We start from the raw sequence: 21,705 nt of genomic DNA on the forward strand, positions 1-21,705 counted from the left end.
CCTTTTTATATATGGGTACTATGAGAGCTCTACTCCAATCATCGGGAATTCGTCCCTCTGTCCAGGCTTTCTGAACTATGCAGTGCAGCCACTGTAAGACTCTTATACCACCATACTTCAGCATTTCTGGTCGAATATCATCCTCCTGCTGCCTTTCCACATTTCAAGCCTTTGATGGCTTTTTCTACTTCAAGTATGGATATGTATTCCTGACTGCATGCCTGGTCAGTGTTTTTTATCACTGTGCTGTCATCACTGTTTGTTTCATTTAGCAGTTTTTCAAAGTAATTACTCCATACTTCAAGGATATCTTTGTCTCCTGTTTTCAAGTCACCTTTATCATCTCTAATTCCTTTTACAGCACTCATTCCTCCATTCCTAAGCTTCTTCAACAACCTCCAGAATATTTTGACACCTTCTTGATATTTATTTTCTATCTTCTTTGCCAAAGTCCTCCCATGACTTTTGTTTAGCTAGTTTTACACACTGTTTAGCTTTCTTACATTTGTCTCTGTATTCTGTAAGAGTAAAAGCTGACTTATTTGCCAGGAACTTTTGATATGCTTTCTTCTTTTCCTTCACTGCCTCTTTAACTTCCTGTGTCCACCAGGGAGTTCTGATTTTTTTATCCTTGCACACAACCTCACCACATGCCTCTCTGGCAGAATCAATCAATGTTTTCTTCAGAGTTTGCCACTGAATCTCCAAGGTTTGATTCCTGTTCTCAAACTCTTTCATTTTCTTTTCAATAATCTTTCTGTATTTTAGTCTACAGTTCACATCTGAGAGCTGCTCAACTTTTATTCGCTTTAAAACTTTCTTACATGTTATTCTTTTCAATATGAAATTCAATTTTATCCTGCTCAAGACTAAATAGTGATCACTTCCAATTTCAAATCCTCTGTACACTCTGGTGTCCTGCACCAGGGAGAAAACATCACTATCAACAATAACATAGTCAATGAGACTTTTCTTATTCCTAGCCTCTTCTCTCCATGTGAATTTGTGCACATTTTTATGTTGGAACATGGTGTTAGTAATAACCAGTCCATGTCCTGAGCAGAAATCCGATATTTGCCATTATTATTAGCTTTGCTCTTTTCTCCAAATTTTCCCAAAATATTTTTGTAATATTTTGGGAAAACTCTACTCTGCTATTTAGATCCCCAACAAGGACCAACTTTTCCTTTTTCATTGTGTCAGTTGCTTTTTCTAAAGCCTCAAAAAATTCCTCCACTTCTACCTTAGTAGAACCTTCTGTGGGACCATAGGCACAAATAAGTCTCATTGTCCAGTTCCCCATTCTCATATTTGCCCACATTACTCTACTTGAGACTGACTGCCATTCAAGAAGATTAGCCTCGTATTTTGTGTTGAATACTATGGCTACTCCTTTTCCTTGATTGTCATTGCCTGAATATAACATTTTGTATTTATTGCTCAGAAAGATCTCACCAGTTTTGGTCTTTTTTGTTTCAGTCACCCCTATTATGTCGATCTGGTAGGTACTTATCTAATTCCTCAGCTAGCTCCATTTCTTTGCCATTCAGGCTTCTTACGTTGATAGTACCGATCTTTAACTCTGGTGATGTTGAGTTGGGGTTTGTTTTCAGATTTGTTCCAGTAGTTTTATTCCAGTAACTTTATTCAAAGTTATTATGCAATTAATTGCATTGGACCAATTAAGATGAGTGCTGATGCACTATGCACTCTCAAAACTTTCATACAATGATAAAAATGCAATCACATGGTCATGGGTGTCTGCAGTGGGTGGGTGGGGGTGAAACGGGGCACTTCTCTCCAGGATCGAATAAAAAATTCCACAACTTTTTTTATATATGAAATTGTGCAAAAAAACTGTATTAATTCTGAATACTTTTTTACCAAGAATTAAAGATCATTAAAATCGATGTAAAATGAAAATTATGTATTTATAGTTTACATTGACAAATAATTACATCAAAAAATGCTAAAAGACGTTTATTGGTGTAATTATTTGTCTCCAAGCTTTGCCCCCCCCGGAAAATTTTTTTGCAATCCCATGTATATGGTCAAATTGATGTGAAATTAGTAGCACGGGTTGCATAATCCACACGACAGCACACCCAACAGAAATGGGCATGCAATGCCACTGATGTGTGTGTGTATATATATATATATGTATGTTCAATAATTTTAATGACTAAATCCCCAAGATAATTAAGAATAAAAGTTTAATACGGACACAACTAGCTTCGTTGGTAAGCCAACTTCATCAGGTATCCAAGTACAAAGATATATACAAAAAAGACCAACAGAAACATTATACACCACAACAACAGAGCTATCAAAAAAAAAAAAAAAAAAAACTACAGTTAAGTTCAAATTTGCAAATTGTAGCTAAGATTATTATTCATATGGGCAGAATCAAGGGTGATTTCTTTTGACTCTAGGATATGTCTTTCAAATTCATCGTAACATTTGTGAATATTAGAAGTTTGATTCCAGTCTATTTGGTGTTGGCGGCCTTCATCAGAGTTTACAGAGAACAAGACGTGGCTGGCGAGAGCTCTGGCTCGGATTCTATTATAAGAGCTTTCTCTTTTGTGCTCTTCAAGATGGAGAAAGACTGATTTTTCAGTTTGTCTGTAGTAAGGTTTACCACAACTACAAATAATTCTGTATACTCCTGGGAACTGAAGATGGTGATGTTTTTCTTTTGGTTGACTAAGGATAGATCGGAGTTTAGGTAGAGCAGAGAAGCACGTTTTGATGTCGAACTTTTTTAAAATTCTAGCCAGTTTGGGGGAGAAAGAACTAATGTAAGGCAAGGAGATGTAAGCTCTGGGGATAGTAGAATCTTCATTAGTTTGTTGATGACGGTGAAAAAGAAATTTATCAATACTTTTTGGTGCGAAATCATTATTGACAAAGGTCTTTTTGAGGAAATTAAGTTAATTTTGAAACTCTTCTTCATCTGATAATAAGGATCTGGCCCGATGTGCAAGAGTAGATATAACGCCATATTTCTGTGGAGGGAAGTGGTGAGAGGATGAGTGAAAATATCTATCTGTATGTGTTGGTTTCCTGAAGATTGAAATTTTAATATTATCAGTACTGAGTCAATATTCATAAACCGAGTCAATCTGCATACAAATAAATAAATATCTATATATAATTGATAAAAATGGGGGAAAAAACCTTTTCCCCCCACCCACGATACAAATGGACTATAGGTTTAGTATTAACCTTTCGTGGATGGTAACCACATTATAACTACATTAAAAAAACTTCAAGTTTAGAGGTCCTCTCACTACCATGATTTCAAAACTGCATGGTGTAAATCAAACCTAATATAAATAACGAGCCACTGAATTAGAAACCATTATAAATCGAACCTTATATAAATAATCAGCCACTGAATTAGAAACCATTATTCAGATGTACATAAATGTCACTTATGCAGCATATATGCAAAAAGATTGGTCATATGCATCACCACGTGTTCTAGATAACTATTTAAGAACGCAGCTGGCCATTAATCATCGATGGCGTTGATCACAATGGGAAAAACAAAGGATCTTTCAGAATACAATAAAGGGCTTATTGTGGGTACCCATCTGTCTAGAGCCACTGGGTGGTATTTTGAAAAACAGCAGAGCTGAATGGTTTCTCAAAGGGTGAGATACACCAGGTGTTTAATGGGTGGAAATATAAATTATATTGCTTGTCTAAGAGGCATAACTGTGGTCGTAAGACAGTCTGTTTTGGGATCACAGTTATGCATCTTAGACAAGCAATGTTGTTTTAATGAAGCATTTAATAAAGGCTTTTCCCGACCAACATCTTCCCAAATTATGCAAAGGGAATTGAAGAGGATCAGCGTTGGCTGTCGCATGCCTATATAGAGACCACTGATTTCTGCAAGTTTCTAGTTCAGTGGCCAGCATGGAACAACATGTAACTGAAAAATGTGGTAATTCAACTACAATTTAAGAATTTATATATATGGATGGTGTGATATTATACTGGGGGATAAGGACGTGCAGTTATCCCAGTCATTTATAATTTATATGCACTAGATTTAGTAAGGAAAGTGGTTTTAAATCTGATATTCACAAGGATATTAATTTCAGTTAAGAAGAGAATTTGAACGATTTAAGCATCATCTGCTATGTAGATGTCATCTGAAATAAATAGTCTATGTACCTACAAGTGTCTTAAAGATGCTTTAACCAAGTTAAAAAAAAATTGCTGAAATGAATTCAGCAAGAAAATCAGTAATAAAAAGATTAAAAGTATGGAAATCAGACAGCAAAATAGGAAAAAAAAAAAAATCAACTGCATGATCAGTAGCAAACATATAGAACAGGTCATATACTTTAGCTATTTAGACACAAGTTCTAATGAAGAATGCAAATTAAATATGAAAATTTAAAGAACAAGATGGGGTTGTTCTCCAAATTTTTATATTAAGTCAAATTATATGTAATTATCATATGCACACTAATGTTCATAGAAAGCACATCACCTTATATAAATATAGTTTTTAGTAGTTAAATGGTTATTTTCATGGGTTTATCATTAGATATTTCGTTGTACTGCATCATCTATCAGGGTCTATTATGCTTAAGGGTCAAAACTGTATAACTGAGAGGAGACCTGCACATAGCCTTTAAAGGAATGCGGAGAACTGACCAGGGCTTCTGATCTAATGTCCAATCCTCACCTTCTTGTGGTGCACCCTGTTGTGTATCTACCTGGATACTGAACGCACGAAGATGGGCTGGCAATTTGGTATTTAGCCGACCAAATTGTATTCTAATGGGTTAAACCAAAATAAAAAACGATGGTACAACATGACAAAATTTCATGTCGGCTGGGGCGTCGCCAGGTTAAACAATGCCCCCGTTGTTTTCGCCAGGGAAACAGGGTGAACAGCGAAAAGTCAGTTACTGGAACAAATCTGAAAACACCAACCCAACTCAACATCACCAGAGTAAAAGATCGTTAATCGTTACTATCAACATAAGAAGGATGAATGGCAAAGAAATGGAGCTAGGTGAGGAATTACATAAGTACCAGATCGACATAATAGGGGTGACTGAAACAAAAAAGAAAAAAACTGGCGAGATCTTTCTGAGCAATAAATACAAAATGTTATATACAAGGAATGACAATCAAGGAAAAGAAGGAGTAGCCATAGTATTCAACATAAATTACGGGGCTAATATTCTTGAATGGCAGGCAGTCTCAAGTAGAGTGATGTGGGCAAATATGAGAATGGGGAACTGGACAATGAGACTTATTTGTGCCTATGGTCCCACAGAAGGTTCTACTAAGGTAGAAGTGAGGAATTTCTTGATGTTTTAGAAAAAGCAACTGACACAATCAAAAAGGAAAAGTTGGTCCTTGTTGGGGATCTGAATAGCAGAATAGGAAATGATTGTCAGATATACAAAAATATTTTGGGAAAATTTGGAGAAAAGAGCAAAGCTAATAATAATGGCATATACCTGTTGGATTTCTGCTCAGGACATTGATTGGTTATTACTAACACCATGTTCCAACATAAAAATGTGCACAAATTCATATGGAGAGAAGAGGCTAGGAATAAGAAAAGTCTCATCGACTATGTTATTGTTGATAGTGATATTTTCTCCCTGGTGCAGGACACCAGAGTGTACAGAGGATTTGAAATTGGAAGTGATCACTATTTAGTCTTGAGCAGGATAAAATTGAATTTCATATTCAAAAGAATAACATTTAAGAAAGTTTTAAAGCAAATAAAAGTTGAGCAGCTCTCAGATGTGAACTGTAGACTAACATACACAAAGATCATTAAAGAAAAAATTAAAGAGTTTGAGAACAGGAACCAAACCTTGGAGATTCAATGGCAAGCCATTGAAGAAAACCCCTGATTGATTCCAGCCACAGAGGCATGTGGTGAGGTTGTCTGCAAGGATAGAAAAATTCAGAACTCCATGGTGGACGCAGGAAGTTAAAGAGGCAGTGAAGGAAAAGAAGAAAGCATATAAAAGATTCCTGGCTAATAAGTCAGCTTGTGCTCTTAGAGAATACAGAGACAAATGTAAGAAAGTGAAACATTGTGTAAAACTAGCAAAAAAAAAAGTCAGGGGAGCACTTTGGCAAGAACATAGAAAATAAATATCAAGAAGGTGGTAAGATATTCTAGAGGTTGTTGAAGAAGTTTAGAAATGGAAGAAAGAGGGCTGTAAAAGGAGTTAGAGATGATAAAGGTGACAGGAAAACAGGAGAAGAGGATATCCTTGAAGTATAGTGTAATTACTTCAAAAAATTGCTAAATGAAACTAGCAGTGATGACGGCACAGTGACAAATAACACTCAACAGGCATACAGTCAGGAATACATATCCATACTTGAAGTAGAAAAAGTCATCAAAGGCTTGAAATGTGGAAAGGCAGCAGGAGTAGATGATATTCGACCAGAAATGCTTACGTATGGTGGTATCGAAGTCTTACAGTGGCTGCACTGCATAGTTCAGAAAGCCTGGACAGAGGGACGAATTCCCGATGATTGGAGTAGAGCTCTAATAGTGCCCATATATAAAAAGGGAAATAAAACTGAATGTGACAATTACAGAGATATTGCCCTACGGAGTGTTTCTGGCAAGATCTATGCAAGTATACTTGAGAAACGATTCAGAAGAATTGTGGAAGAAAAACTTGGTGAAAAACAAGCTGGATTCAGGCCAAACAGAGGCTGTCAGGATCAGAGCTTCACTTTACGACAAATAGTCGAGAAAGCATGGGAATATAACGAAGATCTGTATTTAAGTTTTGTCGATCTGGAAAAGGCATATGACAAGGTGCCAAAGAGAGAAGCTATTCAATACGCTTATATGGTGCCAATGGGGCATTATATCAAGCTATACTTAGTCTTTATATGAGTTGTAAGACGGCAGTTAGAACTGAACGATGTACATTATCCCCTCTGTTATTCATTATCTATATGGATCACATTATGAAGTAAAGTGGTATTAAACATGATCTCAAAATTGGAGATGTTAATGTCAGCTCTTTGCTTTATGCGGACGATGTTATTCTTCTAAATAAATCCGCTACAAGTTTGCAACAAGATTCCTTGACTAAATTGAATAGCTCTTGTAATAGATATGGTATGAAGGTCAGCAATAAAAAAACAAAGACAATGAAAATAGGCAGAATCATTGAATATGTCAACTGTGTTGTGAACGGGGAACCTGTGGAACAAGTAAAACATTTCAGCTACTTAGGCACGATTTTTAGTGACGATGGTAAATTAAATATGGAAATAGACAACAGAATCAACAAACCTGGTATGGTATGAAGTCAATTGAATAAATTCATATGGAATAAGAGAAAAATTAGTCGGAACACTAAATTAGCATACAAAACTGTGTTCAACCCAGTTTTAATTTACGGATCTGAGAGCTGGGTCAGAATTCACTTGACCAAAGACTAGAGACCGCAGATATGAGAGTCCTCAGAAAGATTATAGGCATGAACAGATGGCATGAATGGCAATATCGTATTAAAAATGAGCATATTAGGAAAGAACTTGACATTGTCGGCACCCAGGAGTGCGTTAGCAGAGCTAATCTCAGGTGGTATGGTCACTTAAACAGAATGGCGAGGAAAGATTAGCAAAACAAGTGTCCTCTGCCAGGTTGGCAGCATAATGACCCAGAGTAAGACCAAGATGTATGTGGATTGATACGGTACAAAGTGCCTAAGACGATAGAAATATAAGATCTGATAATGATAATATTGGAGTCTTGACAAGTAATAGACTGATTTGGAGGAAAATTGTAGATACGAAGTTAGTAATGATGTAAATTTTTCATGTGGTACTATCATATCCTGTACATCCCTTGAGGGTGCATGTCAGGAATTTGATGATAATTTTTTTTTAAAATCTATATTAGTTCTTATCTTATGGTCATTATACTGGAATTTTGAAAATTCATATTATATTCTCATGATTTCTCAACTATTTGTGAAAAGCTTATTCTGACAATCTCTATTTGGCCTAACTAATTTATTTTCCATGTTTCTCTTTCACAATTTTTCTTAGTTGAGAAATCATGTTTTAACTTGCAGAAATCATACTATAATCACTTAGTAAAGAAATATTTGTTGTTTAGCAAAGAAATATCTGTGATTCTCAGATTCAGTTTCATTCTTTTTTTTTTTCCCCAGATGTGTATTATGAGAACTCGACTGCAGTCGTACAGAATTTGATGTTCAAATCAGGCTTTCTGAATGCTGGAGCGGAGTCACTGTAAAACTTTTATGCCTCCCTATTTGAGCATTTCTAGTCGATATCATTACTTCAGCAGTCTTTCCATATTTGAAATTCCTGTTGCTTCTCATATTCAAATATTGGTGAAAAGCTTATTCTAACAATCTCTATTTGGCCTGAATTAGTTAGACTGAATACACTTATTTCTAGGTGTATCACTCCTGAATATCTCCTACTATTGTTTTCTCTCTACTTCTAACCAAGATGAGAAAACAGTAGTAGAAAATATTCAAGAGGAATGCTTCTGTTTTTAAACTGGAGTTTTTATATCACTTTTATCATCTGTGGTAGTTCCTTTTACAATGGTTTATTTCTTGATTTCTAAGCATTATTCAAAATGCTTCTAAACCATTTTGTAAACCATTTTGTCAAAATACAGAAGATAAATATCACAGTCTTCCCATGATTGTTGTTTAGCTACTTTTACAAACATATCACACACACACTACTCCAAATATGAGTAAGTTCAGCTGTTTCACATTGTTTTATATATATTCTCTCAGAGAATTTGTTGACTTCTTCATAGGTACCTGCAACAATATTATTTTTCTTCTCCAAGACTGCCTGCATACTTTTAAGTCACCATTAAATCTGAATTTTTCTGTCAGTGCAAACAACTTCACCAATGCCTCACTGGCTGAGTACAGGACACAACAGTCCAATTTTTCTTCAGATTTGCCACTGTTTCTCCAAATTTCAATTTTTGTTTTCAATTTCATTTTTTCTCCTAAATCTTTAATTTTTTGTTCAATAATATTTGTATATTTGAATTTACACATCACCTCTCTAAGCTGCTTGACTTTGATACTTCTTAAAACTTTCTCAGATATATTTCTTTCCTATTTGATATTCATAAATTTTTATCCTGCTCTAGATTAAATTGTAGTGATCACTTGCTACTTCAAATCCTCTGTATATCCTGGATCCTCAATCAGTTATCTGAATAAATGATTGTGGTTTATCCCAGTATTTATTTTGCTTTTTAAATTCAAAATATACATTTAGATGTAAGAAATTCAGTTTAAGATATGCAGCTTTTAGGCATGAGACAAAATGCATGTATTCAGAAAACACCATGCTTCATTAGATTGGTTGGTTCAATAGAAGACATTTCTACTCTCCGACAAAGAGGCCCATATCAACATACACAGACACCCAAGCTACAATAGGAAATGGCTCAAACCTCATTGTAGTATGGATGTCCATGTATGTGTTTAGGTGGTAATGATATTCAATGCCTTCTGCAAGAATGCCATGCTTAATTGATGACTAAACTCACATTAAAAAAATAAAGCTCCATGCTTGAATTCCATGGCAGTTTTTTTTTTTTTTTGATTATCTAACCCTTATTTAATTACAAATGAAACAAATTTGAAACCCACTCATTCGTAACATATTAAAGACATTGTTATAATATAATGAACTGCATTTTAAGATGGCTGAAATATAAATCGATTTAACAGCATTTAATTAAAAAAAAAAATCCATCTTTTTGAATAGTTACTAATGCTTTAAATATATCATCTCATAAGAAGTACTTACAAATATCATTAGACGAACAAGTTGAGTATAAGTTCTTTCACCTCCTTTTCGTGTAATTATATCCCATTTTTCTGGTGTACAAACAATCACTTGTGTAGCATTAATCTGTTCTCTTGTCAACTGATGATCTCCAGTTAACTCAGAAACTACAATGTTGTAGGAAGAGAGGCGCTACAAGAAATAGGTAAGAAACACATATTTTAAATCTCTATCTAGATGACATAATTAGCAAAGCTTTCAAATGAAATAATATTTTCTATAATTATATTTCATTCATTGTATATTTCATCAGACAGATTAAGATTAAGATATAATCCATGTTGCCAACTTGTGTGAATGACTCCAGTTTGTTCAAATACTGCATACATTTTCTTGGAACAGTCTTCTCTGATGATTATCTGTCAGGTCTTCAAAAAATACATCAACAAACTCCTCTTTTCCTTCTAACCACTTACTCACACACACACACACACAGAGACAAAATTAACTTTAAAACATTGATGGAACCATTCATTAAAAATTTCTTTTGTAACCCAAAATTCCAAAATTTCTTTTGTAACTTTTTTGTTTGCCTTCCAGTGCACTGTTAAAACATGTTAAAATCCACACCTTTCATTGCCAAGTGTCTTAAGGATCAATTAATGAGTAATGGTTTGAATATATGATCTCCTGAAGCATTACTACAAATCATATGATCCTTTAAAGCCATCAACACTTTTTCTTTGTGATTTTGCTATAAAAGTTCTACTCGGCATTTCCCCCCCCCCCCCCCCAAAAAAAAAAAAAAAAAAAAAAAAAAAAAAAAAAAACTGGTCTCATGTGTGTTCCAAACTCGATCAGGAGTGTAGCTACATTTTCAATAATTCTGGACAGTTTTGAAAGAAATTCCCTAGCTGCTGGCTCATCTGAAGATGTGACTTCTTTTATTTTTACATTATGAAGTGTATATCTTTTGAGAAATTTTGTAAGCCAACCTGTGCTTGCAGAAAAATCATAATTGTCGTTTGATGTTGTTGTTGGCTCCTTTTTCTGAATCTGTATGTACAACCGCAATGTTTTCTGTTTGATGACATGCCTATGATAAATTTAATAGACAAAAGTTATTTAAAATATTAACCAATCTAAATATACCAAAAACCAAACCTTACAGTCTATTCAAGAAATACCATATGATTCGAATTAGAACACATCTCAGAATGGAAAGATATATCAAGAGGAGCATGGCAAGGATGTACCCTACTGCTTTTTAATATATATATATATATATATATATATGAATAAAATTATTACAATCTGGAAAAAGCATAACCCCACAAATAAAGATAAATACAACATTATTTCAAAATGATCAAACTATTAGCTACATCAGAAGATATATACAGAGATCAGTAGAATCATTAAAAGAAATTTCAGAACAATACAAGAATACTTTTGATATTCTTATAATGGATAATGGAAAAAATAATGGATTTCAAAGATTTTACAATTTTATCATCTATCTAGCATTTATCATTTAATAGTTCTAATGATTTATTAGAACTAGTAAATAGTTTCAATTACCTGGGATGTAACTTATCATACAAAGATGAAAAGATATGGACATTAAAATATCAATTCTCTTAAAGTAAATTAAATGGCATAATAAATAATATATTTAAGCCATCCTTGGTACAAAAACACACCAGAATCAGGCTATATAACATTCTATCTAAACAACTTTATCATATGTAAGTGAAAAATAGACCGTAAAATAAGAAGAATGAAAAAAAGATTCAAACAGCAGAAATGAAATTTCTCAGAAAAAAAGCTGGATATACCAAGTGGGACCATAAAACAAATGAAGAAATTTTATAATCCCTGAATATAAAACTGATTAACTACTATAGAAGTAAATAAACAAAAATGGTTAAAAAATTTAAATTGAATGGACAACAGCAGACTGCCAAAAAATACTATACAGATATAAAATAAATGAAAAAAGAAGAATTCGAAGACCAAGAAAGCGATGGTATGAGACTGGAATAGGGCACTCAGCCTAAAATCCACGAAAGAAGAAGACAATTTTAAAAGACTATTAAATGAAACAAGCATTGAAAGAACAGAAGAAGAAAATATTCGAGAGGAATGCAAACAGTGATACATATCAATATTGAAGTAGAAAAAGCTATAAAAAGCCTGAAATCTGGAAAGACAGCTGGAATAGATATGCATCTAGAGATGTCCAAATATGTATAATGGTTTTACAGTGGCAACACACACACACACACACACACACACACACACACTGCATGCTTCAGAAGGCATAGCTAAATAGTCAAATTCCATGATGTATTTCAACAGAATTTCCTTGTTGAATGTGGAACATTAAACAGGGAATGTCTGTAAAACTTATTCAAGCGTATATAATAATAGGCTAAGCAAAAGTTGGAGAAGAGAAAGAAATAGCAGATTTCAGGCCAAATAGGTGTATGGTCAGATTTTCATTGACAACAAACAATTGAAAAATCTTGGGATAATAACGATATGTAATTAAGCTTTGTCGATCTGCAAAAGTATGTGATAATGTTCCAAGAGATAACTGTTCAGAATGCTATAATTAAATGGAACATCATACAGAGCAATACACAGCTTTTGCTTATACTTGCTTGATTGGCTGAGCAGTTAGATATCCACTCTCTAACCAATTGTAGACATGAATGTTTGCGAATATTTTAAGGTGGAAGTTGAATTTCACCACCAAAAATACCAAAAATGTATAAATTAATATTAAAAAAAAAAAAAAAATCCTTAACCCATACATGGGATGAATAATTTTACCGAAAAATCCTTTCTTTTAGAGTTATTTAAAAAAATTTTTAAATGATTGCTGATCACCATGTAATCAGCAATCATTTTAAAAATTTTATGGAATTTACAACCGTGTTAAAAAAACTTTTTTTATTATCCCGACGTTTCGATCTTCACATCAAGATCATCATCTGGAGCGTACATAAATATACAGGACAAGCTGAGTTACATCATTAACTGTAAGCTAGAGAAACAATGATTTGATCACATGTTATTCTACTGGCATGACCTCTGGTGGAAAAAAAATATATATATATATAAAAATAAAAATAAAAAATAAATTTTTACATCAAGCTAAATTCTATTTTTACAATGACAGGAATAAACATTCTTTTAGATGGTTTTCTTTCAGAAACAATTGGTGTCCTATTTTTAGTATTACAATTCTTATTTTTGATTTACAATACTGGATTTTCTACAGTCCTGTTTATAGTTGTTCTTGGTGAGAAAGGTCGAATACATACCTTCCATATGTTTGGGATTTTTAATTTCCTGTCTATTCCTGTCATTGTAAAAATAGAATTTAGCTAGATGTAAAAATTTATTTTTTATTCTATTTTATTTTATTTTTTATTTTTTTTTTTTAATTTTTATTTTTTTATATATTTTTTTTTCCACCAGAGTTCATGCCAGTAGAATAACATGTGATCAAATCATTGTTTCTCTAGCTTACAGTTAATGATGTAACTCAGTTTGTCCTGTATATTTATGTACGCTCCAGATGATGATCTTGATGTCAAAATCGAAACGTCTGGATAATAAAAAAAAAAAAGTTTTTTTTTAACACGGTTGTAAATTCCATAAAATTTTTAAAATGAATTACAGAAAAATCCATTTGGGTCAGAGTTACATAAAACAGAGCAAAGCATAGCAATAAATTACTCAGCTGACGTACAACATATCTAATTCAACAACTGGAATTAAAGTAGAGGAAGATGGTCTGATTTAAAATCAGGTGTAAGACAAGAGTGCAACAAGCACTCACTCTCTTTTCACTCTTATTCTTCACCTATATGGACCATGCCATGAAAAAAAAGTAGAATTAAACCTGATATCAGAATCAGAGATATCAAACTTAGTTCTCTGCTTTACGTAGATGTTGTATACTCATAAACAAATCCAGTGCAAATCACTAGAACTTTTTAACTAAATTGAATAACAGCTGCTACTACACATTTGGCATGAAAATTAGATAGTGAAAATACCAAAATATGAAGAAACATGGAAAACTGTTGAATTGCATTCTCAGTGGAGAATAAACAGAACAAATAAAATATCTTGGCTGTTAAGGCATTTTTTTTTTTTAGTGAAGATGGTAAATTAAATATGGAAACAGAAAACAGAATAAATAAAGCTATACAGTGGAGCTAGTTGAATAAATTTATATAGAATAAGAGAGAAATTAAAATGCAAAATCAATAGCATGCAAGACAGTGTTCAAACCAATTTTCACTTACGGATCTAATAGTTGGATTGGAAATAAAACAGCTGATCAAAGACAGACCACAAATATGAGCATTCTTAGAAAAATTAAAGGAGTGAGAAAATAGCATCAATAAAAAATCATATTAAAAATCAAGATATTGTTAGCATTTATGAATGTGTGATCAGAGGTAATCCAAGTGATTATATAAGGTCACTTGGACAGAATGGGAGAGAGGAAATGTTAGCAAAACAGATATCTGATGCTAAATCACTACAAAGCATGTTTCCAAAATAGTCATTAATGCTCTTGATTTACAACTTGTTTTAAAACACTAATGATGCTGATCAACAACTAACATTTCACAATAATAAACATCCTCATAGTGCAATGTGATTATCCAATTTTTAACAGCTAAAGTACTGTAATTGGTTGTCATTACAGAAATTTCAAAAGGACCAAGACAAATAGCCTGCTATTAGTTTGCTATAGTGAATATTCCTCAGATATCACTAATAGTATGACTGAAACTTTTCAACAGTTTTTTTTTTTAAATAAATGGTACAACATGACAGAATTTCATGCTGGCTGGGGCATCGCCCGGTTGAACAAGGTCCCTGTTGCTTTAACAGGGCAGAAACAGGGCAAACAGCGAAAAGTCAGCTACTGGAACAAATCCTAAAACGCACCACAACTCAACATCACTAGAGTTCAAGATCAGTACTATCAACATAAAAAGCCTGAATGGCAAAAAAATGGAGCTAGCCAAAGAATTTCAAAAGTACCACATTCATAAATGCTAACAATATCTTGATTTTTAATATGATGGGGATATAATAGGGATGGCTAAAACAAAAAAGGCAAAAACTGCTGAGATCTTTCTGAGAAATAAATATAAAATGTTATATTCGGGCAATGGCAATCAAGGAGAAGATGGAGTAGCCACAGTAAACAACACTAAATAAGAGGCTAATCTTGTTGAATGGCAGGCAATCTCAAGTAGACTGATGTGGACAAATATCAGAATGGATTACTGGACAATGAGACTTACTTATGCCTATGGTCCCACAGAAGTTCCTACGAGGTAGAAGTGGAGGAATTTTTTGAGGTTTCAGAAAAAGTAACTGACACAATGAAAAATTGGTCCTTGTTCGGGATCTAAATAGTAGAGTAGGAAATGATTGTCAGACATATAAAAATATTTTTAGGAAATTTGGAGAAAAGAGCAAAACTAAAAATAATGGCAATACCTGTTGGTTTTCTGCTCAGGATATGGATTCGTTATTTCAAAAGCAATGTTCCAACATAAAAATGTGCATAAATTCACATGGAGAGAAGATGCAATAAATAAGAAAAGTCTCATTGAATATGTTATTGTTGATAGTGATGTTTTCTCCCTGATGCAGGACACCAGAGTGTACAGAGGATTTGAAATTGGAAGTGATAACCATTTAGTCTTGAACAGGATAAAATTGGAGGATAAGGTGTAGGTGGATTGATTCAGTAAAAAGTGCCTTAGAACATAGAAATGTAAGATCTGATAATGTTGGATCACCACGGTAACAGATTGATTTGGAGGAAAATTGTAGATAGGAAGTTAGTAATGATGTATCTTTTTCATGTAGTACTATCATATCCTGTACGCTCTTTGAGGGTACATATCACGAATTTGATGATGATGAGTCACACTTTTTTCTGTATTTTTGATATAGTTAGAGAATCCACTGTATATGTTATTATTCTACTTTTCACTTAATTCCTTAGTTGTTCTTTTTTAACATGCCTCAAGACTTATGACAGTAGCAGCATTTTCCCCAAACCAACAGCAGAAAAAGCAAAGAAATCTAACAAATGGCTGTGAAAATAGAGAAATTTATACTGATAATGACTGACTCAAAACAAACTGCTGAACATATTGGATAATCTCTTAATAAAAATATGATGAAAGATCAGTAAGTCATGCTTTATTAACAACCACATACTTATATTGGTCATTTAGTCATTTTAAAAAAATGAAAAGAAACAGGTATAAATTAACAACCATATTCTATGGCTTACATTCCAGAATGAAGAAAGATCACATTATGTACAACACAAGTTTTTCTGGAATTATCACATCATATGATTAATATCAAAGTTAATAAATATACTACCTTACTGAAGTTTCCAACCATTTCTTGCACTAATGATCGCATTGGGGCAACATATATGATTTTGAATTCATCTGCATTTATGGAACCATCAGAGTTGATATGTTTCCCAATTTCACGCATCATACATAGAAGGGCAACGTTTGTCTTGCCGGCACCCTATTTTTTTTAAAAAGTCGGAAATTAACAAAACATGTTATTTATCATTTTGATTTTCAGTGCAAGAAGTATTTAAACAACTAAAGCTACTCAAAAATTTGGTTTTTCAGCTATTTTGAAAAGTTTTTTTTTTTTAAATCTGCTTTGCTTTTTTAAATTAGGTTTAGACTTAGAGAAGTAAAAATAACTAATCTATTTTCAGAAATGAAAACTTCACATAATTTTCAAAGAAAATAAGCATGAAAAAAAACAAGGGAAGTTTTATAGATCTGGAAAAGGCATAAAACAAGGAACCAAGAGAAAAATGTGTTCAAAACATTGCAATTATATAGGGAGAAGAGCACATTATGTCAACAATACACGGTTCATATTTAAGTTGCAAATCAGTAGCAAGATTCAAAAGAGGTACAGGAAGAGGGATTGATGTAAAATCATAAGAGACAAAAGGGCACATTATTTCAACTATTATTCACCAAAGATACACATCACATAATGAAGGAAAACAGAAATCACTTCATATCAAAATTAAGAGTTATTTAGTATGCAAGACTCCTTAATTAATGTGAATAACTACAGTAACAAATTTGGTATAAAAAATCAGTAATAAAAAGAAAAAAACTATGCTCATTAACTAAATTGAAAGGCTTCTGTAACAAATTCGGGTATGAAAATCAACAATAACCACAGAAATATGAAAATTAGCAGAAACAATTCTATTAGAATTATCAGCTGTATCCTGAAAGATAAAGCTATAGAAAAAGTAAAACAGTACAGCTATTTATGCTTAATTTTGAGAGATGACTACAGAATCAGTAAAGCCAGAATGGAAATCAACTGAAAAAACAACAAAAACTTCAACAAATGACAATTGACCACTTGTTGAAGCTGTTTTTCAATTACACTCATATCGCAGTAGTAACAGTAAATTGTGTGAAGTCATCAACATAAAAGGCATTGTATGCTGTGGGAAGAAGCAGTTCAGTGACTGAATTAACCTTGATAGCAAAGAGTGATCGCACTTAAGACAGAGCCTCAAGGAACACCCTCTTCTTGATGGCATGGTTGATATAGCGTGCTTCTCATTCACACTTGGAAGACTCATTGGAAGGAAAGTTTTTTTAATAAAAACAGGAAAGTTTCCTGTTATACAAAGATTAAAGGGGTCTTTAAATATACCATATCTCAAGGCTGTATCATAAGTTTTCAACATGAAAACTTATGATACAGCTTTCAGTTTCAGTGTTCTTTCAAAGAACACTGAAAGTTTTCAAAGAACACTTTCAGTGTTCTTTGAAAACTGGTTTCAGTTTTCAAAGAACACTGAAACCAGATATTCAGTTTCTGGAAAGGGTCTCTTAAGCATGTTTGCAAACAAACCAAATGGTCCCATGTTCAATGGTATCTATGAAAGCCACATTGTGTGTTGGAAAGAAGTTCGCTTCTTTCTAAGGAACAGAGAAGCCTTGCATTTACCATTTTCTCCAATACCGTACAAAGACAGATGATCAGAGTGATAGGTTGAAAATTGTTTGTTTGCACTGGATCCTTTCACGGTTTTGAGATGGCAACAGCAATTGCTTTATGCCAGGAATCCAGAAATTCTTCCACTAAGAATTCTGTTGTATAGTAAGAGAAGGAGATCCATAGATGTTTTATCATCTCATAATGGATATCATCAGGATGCACTAAATAGTTTTACGATATTAAAAATTTAGGATCTCATAAGATGTTGCCAAATTTTCTTCCAAAGCATTGCCAATGGCTCTGGATTCAACAACAATACATCCATTATGATCCAAGGTAGACAAATGGTATGTTCTATCTATACTTTTCTCTACTTTTCCTTTTTTGGATTTTATCCCAAATTTTTGAACTTATTGTTTGATTAATTGATGATGTAAATAGGATCCAAGATTGCTTTCTTTTGACTCCGATGTCTAATGTAACATGCTTTTGCCCAAGGACATTGAAAATCTATTAGATTTGATGTGGTAGAATATTTACAAATTATACCCCATGCTCTATCTTGATCATTTTTCAGCAGCCTTTGTGGAGTGCATCAGTTGCACTCCACAGAGAGGCAATTCATGATCATAAAGTTCAGATATGGCAAAATTATCAGATAGTGGAATAGACATACGAGTTTGAGATGTTGATAATTTCTTCACAGCCACCTTCTCAGTAAGTGTGATAGTGGCTAACTTCCTTTATGCATCCTGATATATATATATTTTGTATTTCGTTTTCATCCTTCCACTGCTGACATGCTCTCCAGTTCTGTCGTTACAAATATCAGTGAAATTCCTTAATCTGAGATCCTTACTGAGTTTTAAACATAATTCCTGCAGCAGAAAGAGAATGGTTTGTATTTCTGGCAGAATTTTGATATCATCACTAATTTGGTGAAACTTATAACAGGTCCAATGTAAAAACTTTTCTACTGTTTTGGCTTTGTAGATGCTCAATTTCTGAGCGGTTGAGGCAGACTTGACACATTAGATGATATAGTGAACATTCTTCCAGAGGAAAATGTTCATTGCATCATCTGAGGTGTCAGGATCATTTAGTAAATTTAATTTACCTTCAGCTGATACAAAAGTATCCTTTATTTTTTGTGGGAGTGTCTGTGAATCTTTCAGTGATATCCTTGCCTTAATTTTTTTGACCAAAAAAGAGTTCTCAACAAATGGGAACATTTTTGGAGTTGTTTTAGGAGCAAGACCAAAGGTCATGCAACTGATGCACTCCACAGCAAGGCACTCATGATCATAAAGTTCAGGTGGGCAAAAATATCAAACAGTGGAATAGACATAAGAGTTTGAGTTCATAATTTCTCCACAGCCACCTTCTTAGCATAAGAGGATTTCAGGATCTAGTGGTGGCTTGTACATAAGCACTGCGACACTGCAGCACCGCCAAGGGAAAAAAAATGAAAAAATTAAATTTCGTTTGTGTTTATAAATAATAGCATTGCTTACAACATTATATAAATGCAATACAACATGTTAAAGGTTACAGCTTATGTTTCGACATTAATTGAATAGTTAATAATTGGAATTGTTTGGTTAATGCTTTAGAGATTACGAAACAGATGCACTGCAATCTAAATGCAGTGTCAGAATTAGCCAATTGCAGCTAGACTCACCGATATTCGTTTGCATTTGTCACTGCACATAACAAGTGAATCCGACACTTGTTATGTTGCTACAGATAAATTGTATGCTTGTGCACGTCATTTATGTGAGATAAAAAACTTTTATTATTGGTGTGTGTTCATGGTGAGGGTGAAATATTTTTGGTAAATCTTATTTTATTCTGTTAAAGTAACATAATTATTTATTGTAAATACAAGGAATTATGACGAGTGTCACTGTTGAAAATATGAAAAGAATTATATTTTCTCAATTATTGTTACACGAAACAAATGCACTGCGATCTAACGCAGTGTCGGAATGTGTGGAAACCAACACTGCTCACTGAGCAGTGTCGCTACAGATATATTTGTAGGCTTGCACGCATTATTTCTGTGTACGAAACTTTTATTGTTCGTAGTGAGGTTGAAACATTTTTAATAAAGCAATTTTTGTAATATGTACATTTACTTATTAATAAATTGGTTACTACTAGGAAAAAATGAATTTGTATATGCAGCATCCCCCACTTAAAATTTTCACCGGCCGCCACTGAGTGTGACAGTAGCTAAATTCCTTTATGCATCCTGATATATATTTTGTATTTCTTTTTCATCCTTCCACTGCTGATATGCACAGGATGAGGCTGGATGATCCCCATAGCAGTTGACATATATAGCTTTCTTGGCAGAGCAAAATTAGACTGTTCTCTGCTGCTACACTGGTAGTTTGGGAATACCCATAATTCTGACATTTAAAGCATCTCAGGCGATGTAACTGCTCTGCTACGCTGTAACAGAACAGCCAAGATACCCTGCTTTCAGAGATGTTAGATGTTTGTGTATATGGAAAGTAAGGATGATATTCCTGGCCAGAACAAAGTGACCATCCCAACATATCAGAATGTACCTCATACCTGTCCCTCCTTTATTGTTAAACTCTTCAACATATTTCCTCATCTGGAACATCAAGAGGGTCCCATTCTGATATCACTCCTGTAGAAGAGTTGAGTGTTTGATGAGGTGTTACTCTGATTGTATTCTACCCACTCAGTAGTTCTTCAGAATGTTGCTGACATAACATCATGTTACCAGAAGGATATCACCAGAATGCAGTTTCTTAACTGTTTTGAGAGGACCTATCAGTCCTTGTAAACTCTTTTAAATAAAGAAAGGTGACATTTTCCCTATTGGCTTTTCATCTATTACATGAATGATAAGAAATGCCAATACACTGATAAAGGTGTCAGATGTAATTTGTTTCTTACTTCTAATCTGTGTGTTAAAGCTTAAGTGCTGGGAAGACATCCTGTTGTAGGTTTAATGGAGTATTAACAGCACTAAGAAAGGATTAAAAGCTATTTTCATTCTTCTAATATTTCATATTAATCACTGAGACATCTTCAGGGAGTACAAATGCCTTAACACAGAGATACTAATTATTCATGGTGAGCAAAGCAAGGCAAGACAATATAGTAAGTCAAAAACACATTTATCTAGGCAATTAAATTGGCTAGCCTTTCTAAAAAGATGCCAGGATATAAGAGGAATGACTAACTGCATCAAACTAAAAATCAAGTTCATTCTAAAAAAAAAAAAAGGCCCTTCGTATATACAAACATGTCACTCTTGAATTCTAGTGTACGAAAAGACTGCTTCAATTCACAGCAGCTGTGCCACATGAGCTTTGGTGCATTCTCTCTCTCTGGCATTTCAGAAGTATCTGCCCAAAAAGAATTCTTAAATATAAAAAAATAAGCATATTAAGTCTGTACAATTCTAAATCCCAGCTGCAAACTCAATAGCTATACATGAACTGTATTCAAAAAGGCCCAACAAAGATACTATCAGAACCCTAAGCCTCGGTCACAATTTTGCTGCAGTCAAAGGAAGTGCTAGTGCTAGACTTAATGTATGATGTAAAATGTGGAATTTGTAACTTAGCTCCCGAAACAGCCAACAACATCAGACCAGCCATCACCAATATTCTTACCCAGCCTTCACATCGGAAAAGTAACCTATCTTCTGGTCAAACTTACTGCTGTGAGAAAGCCATGAAAATATAAGAGTATTATAAAAATTAAGTGGATATTAATTCCAGCATTAATTCAAAGTCGAATACATAAACTATAAATGTTTCATATGAAATT

At 33.6% G+C, this 21,705-nt stretch overlaps 1 protein-coding gene across 1 annotated transcript in view; it reads right to left on the reverse strand.

Annotated features, from left to right (window-relative positions):
• The window catches only part of Brr2 (U5 small nuclear ribonucleoprotein l(3)72Ab), a 486,889-nt gene that overhangs the window by 332,698 nt on the left and 132,486 nt on the right, over positions 1 to 21,705 (reverse strand). Inside the window, exons 13-14 of the mRNA XM_090392214.1 lie at positions 16,270 to 16,425; positions 9,847 to 10,017 (exon numbers count right to left, since the gene is read on the reverse strand). Coding sequence (XP_090248340.1) covers positions 9,847 to 10,017; positions 16,270 to 16,425 — 327 coding nt within the window. The remainder of the gene's footprint in view (positions 1 to 9,846; positions 10,018 to 16,269; positions 16,426 to 21,705) is intronic.

The sequence above is a fragment of the Typopeltis vanoorti genome, chromosome 5 (genome assembly GCF_054136105.1).
Source record: "Typopeltis vanoorti isolate ZY-2024b chromosome 5, IOZ_Tvanoo_1.0, whole genome shotgun sequence".
Taxonomy (NCBI): domain Eukaryota; kingdom Metazoa; phylum Arthropoda; class Arachnida; order Uropygi; family Thelyphonidae; genus Typopeltis; species Typopeltis vanoorti.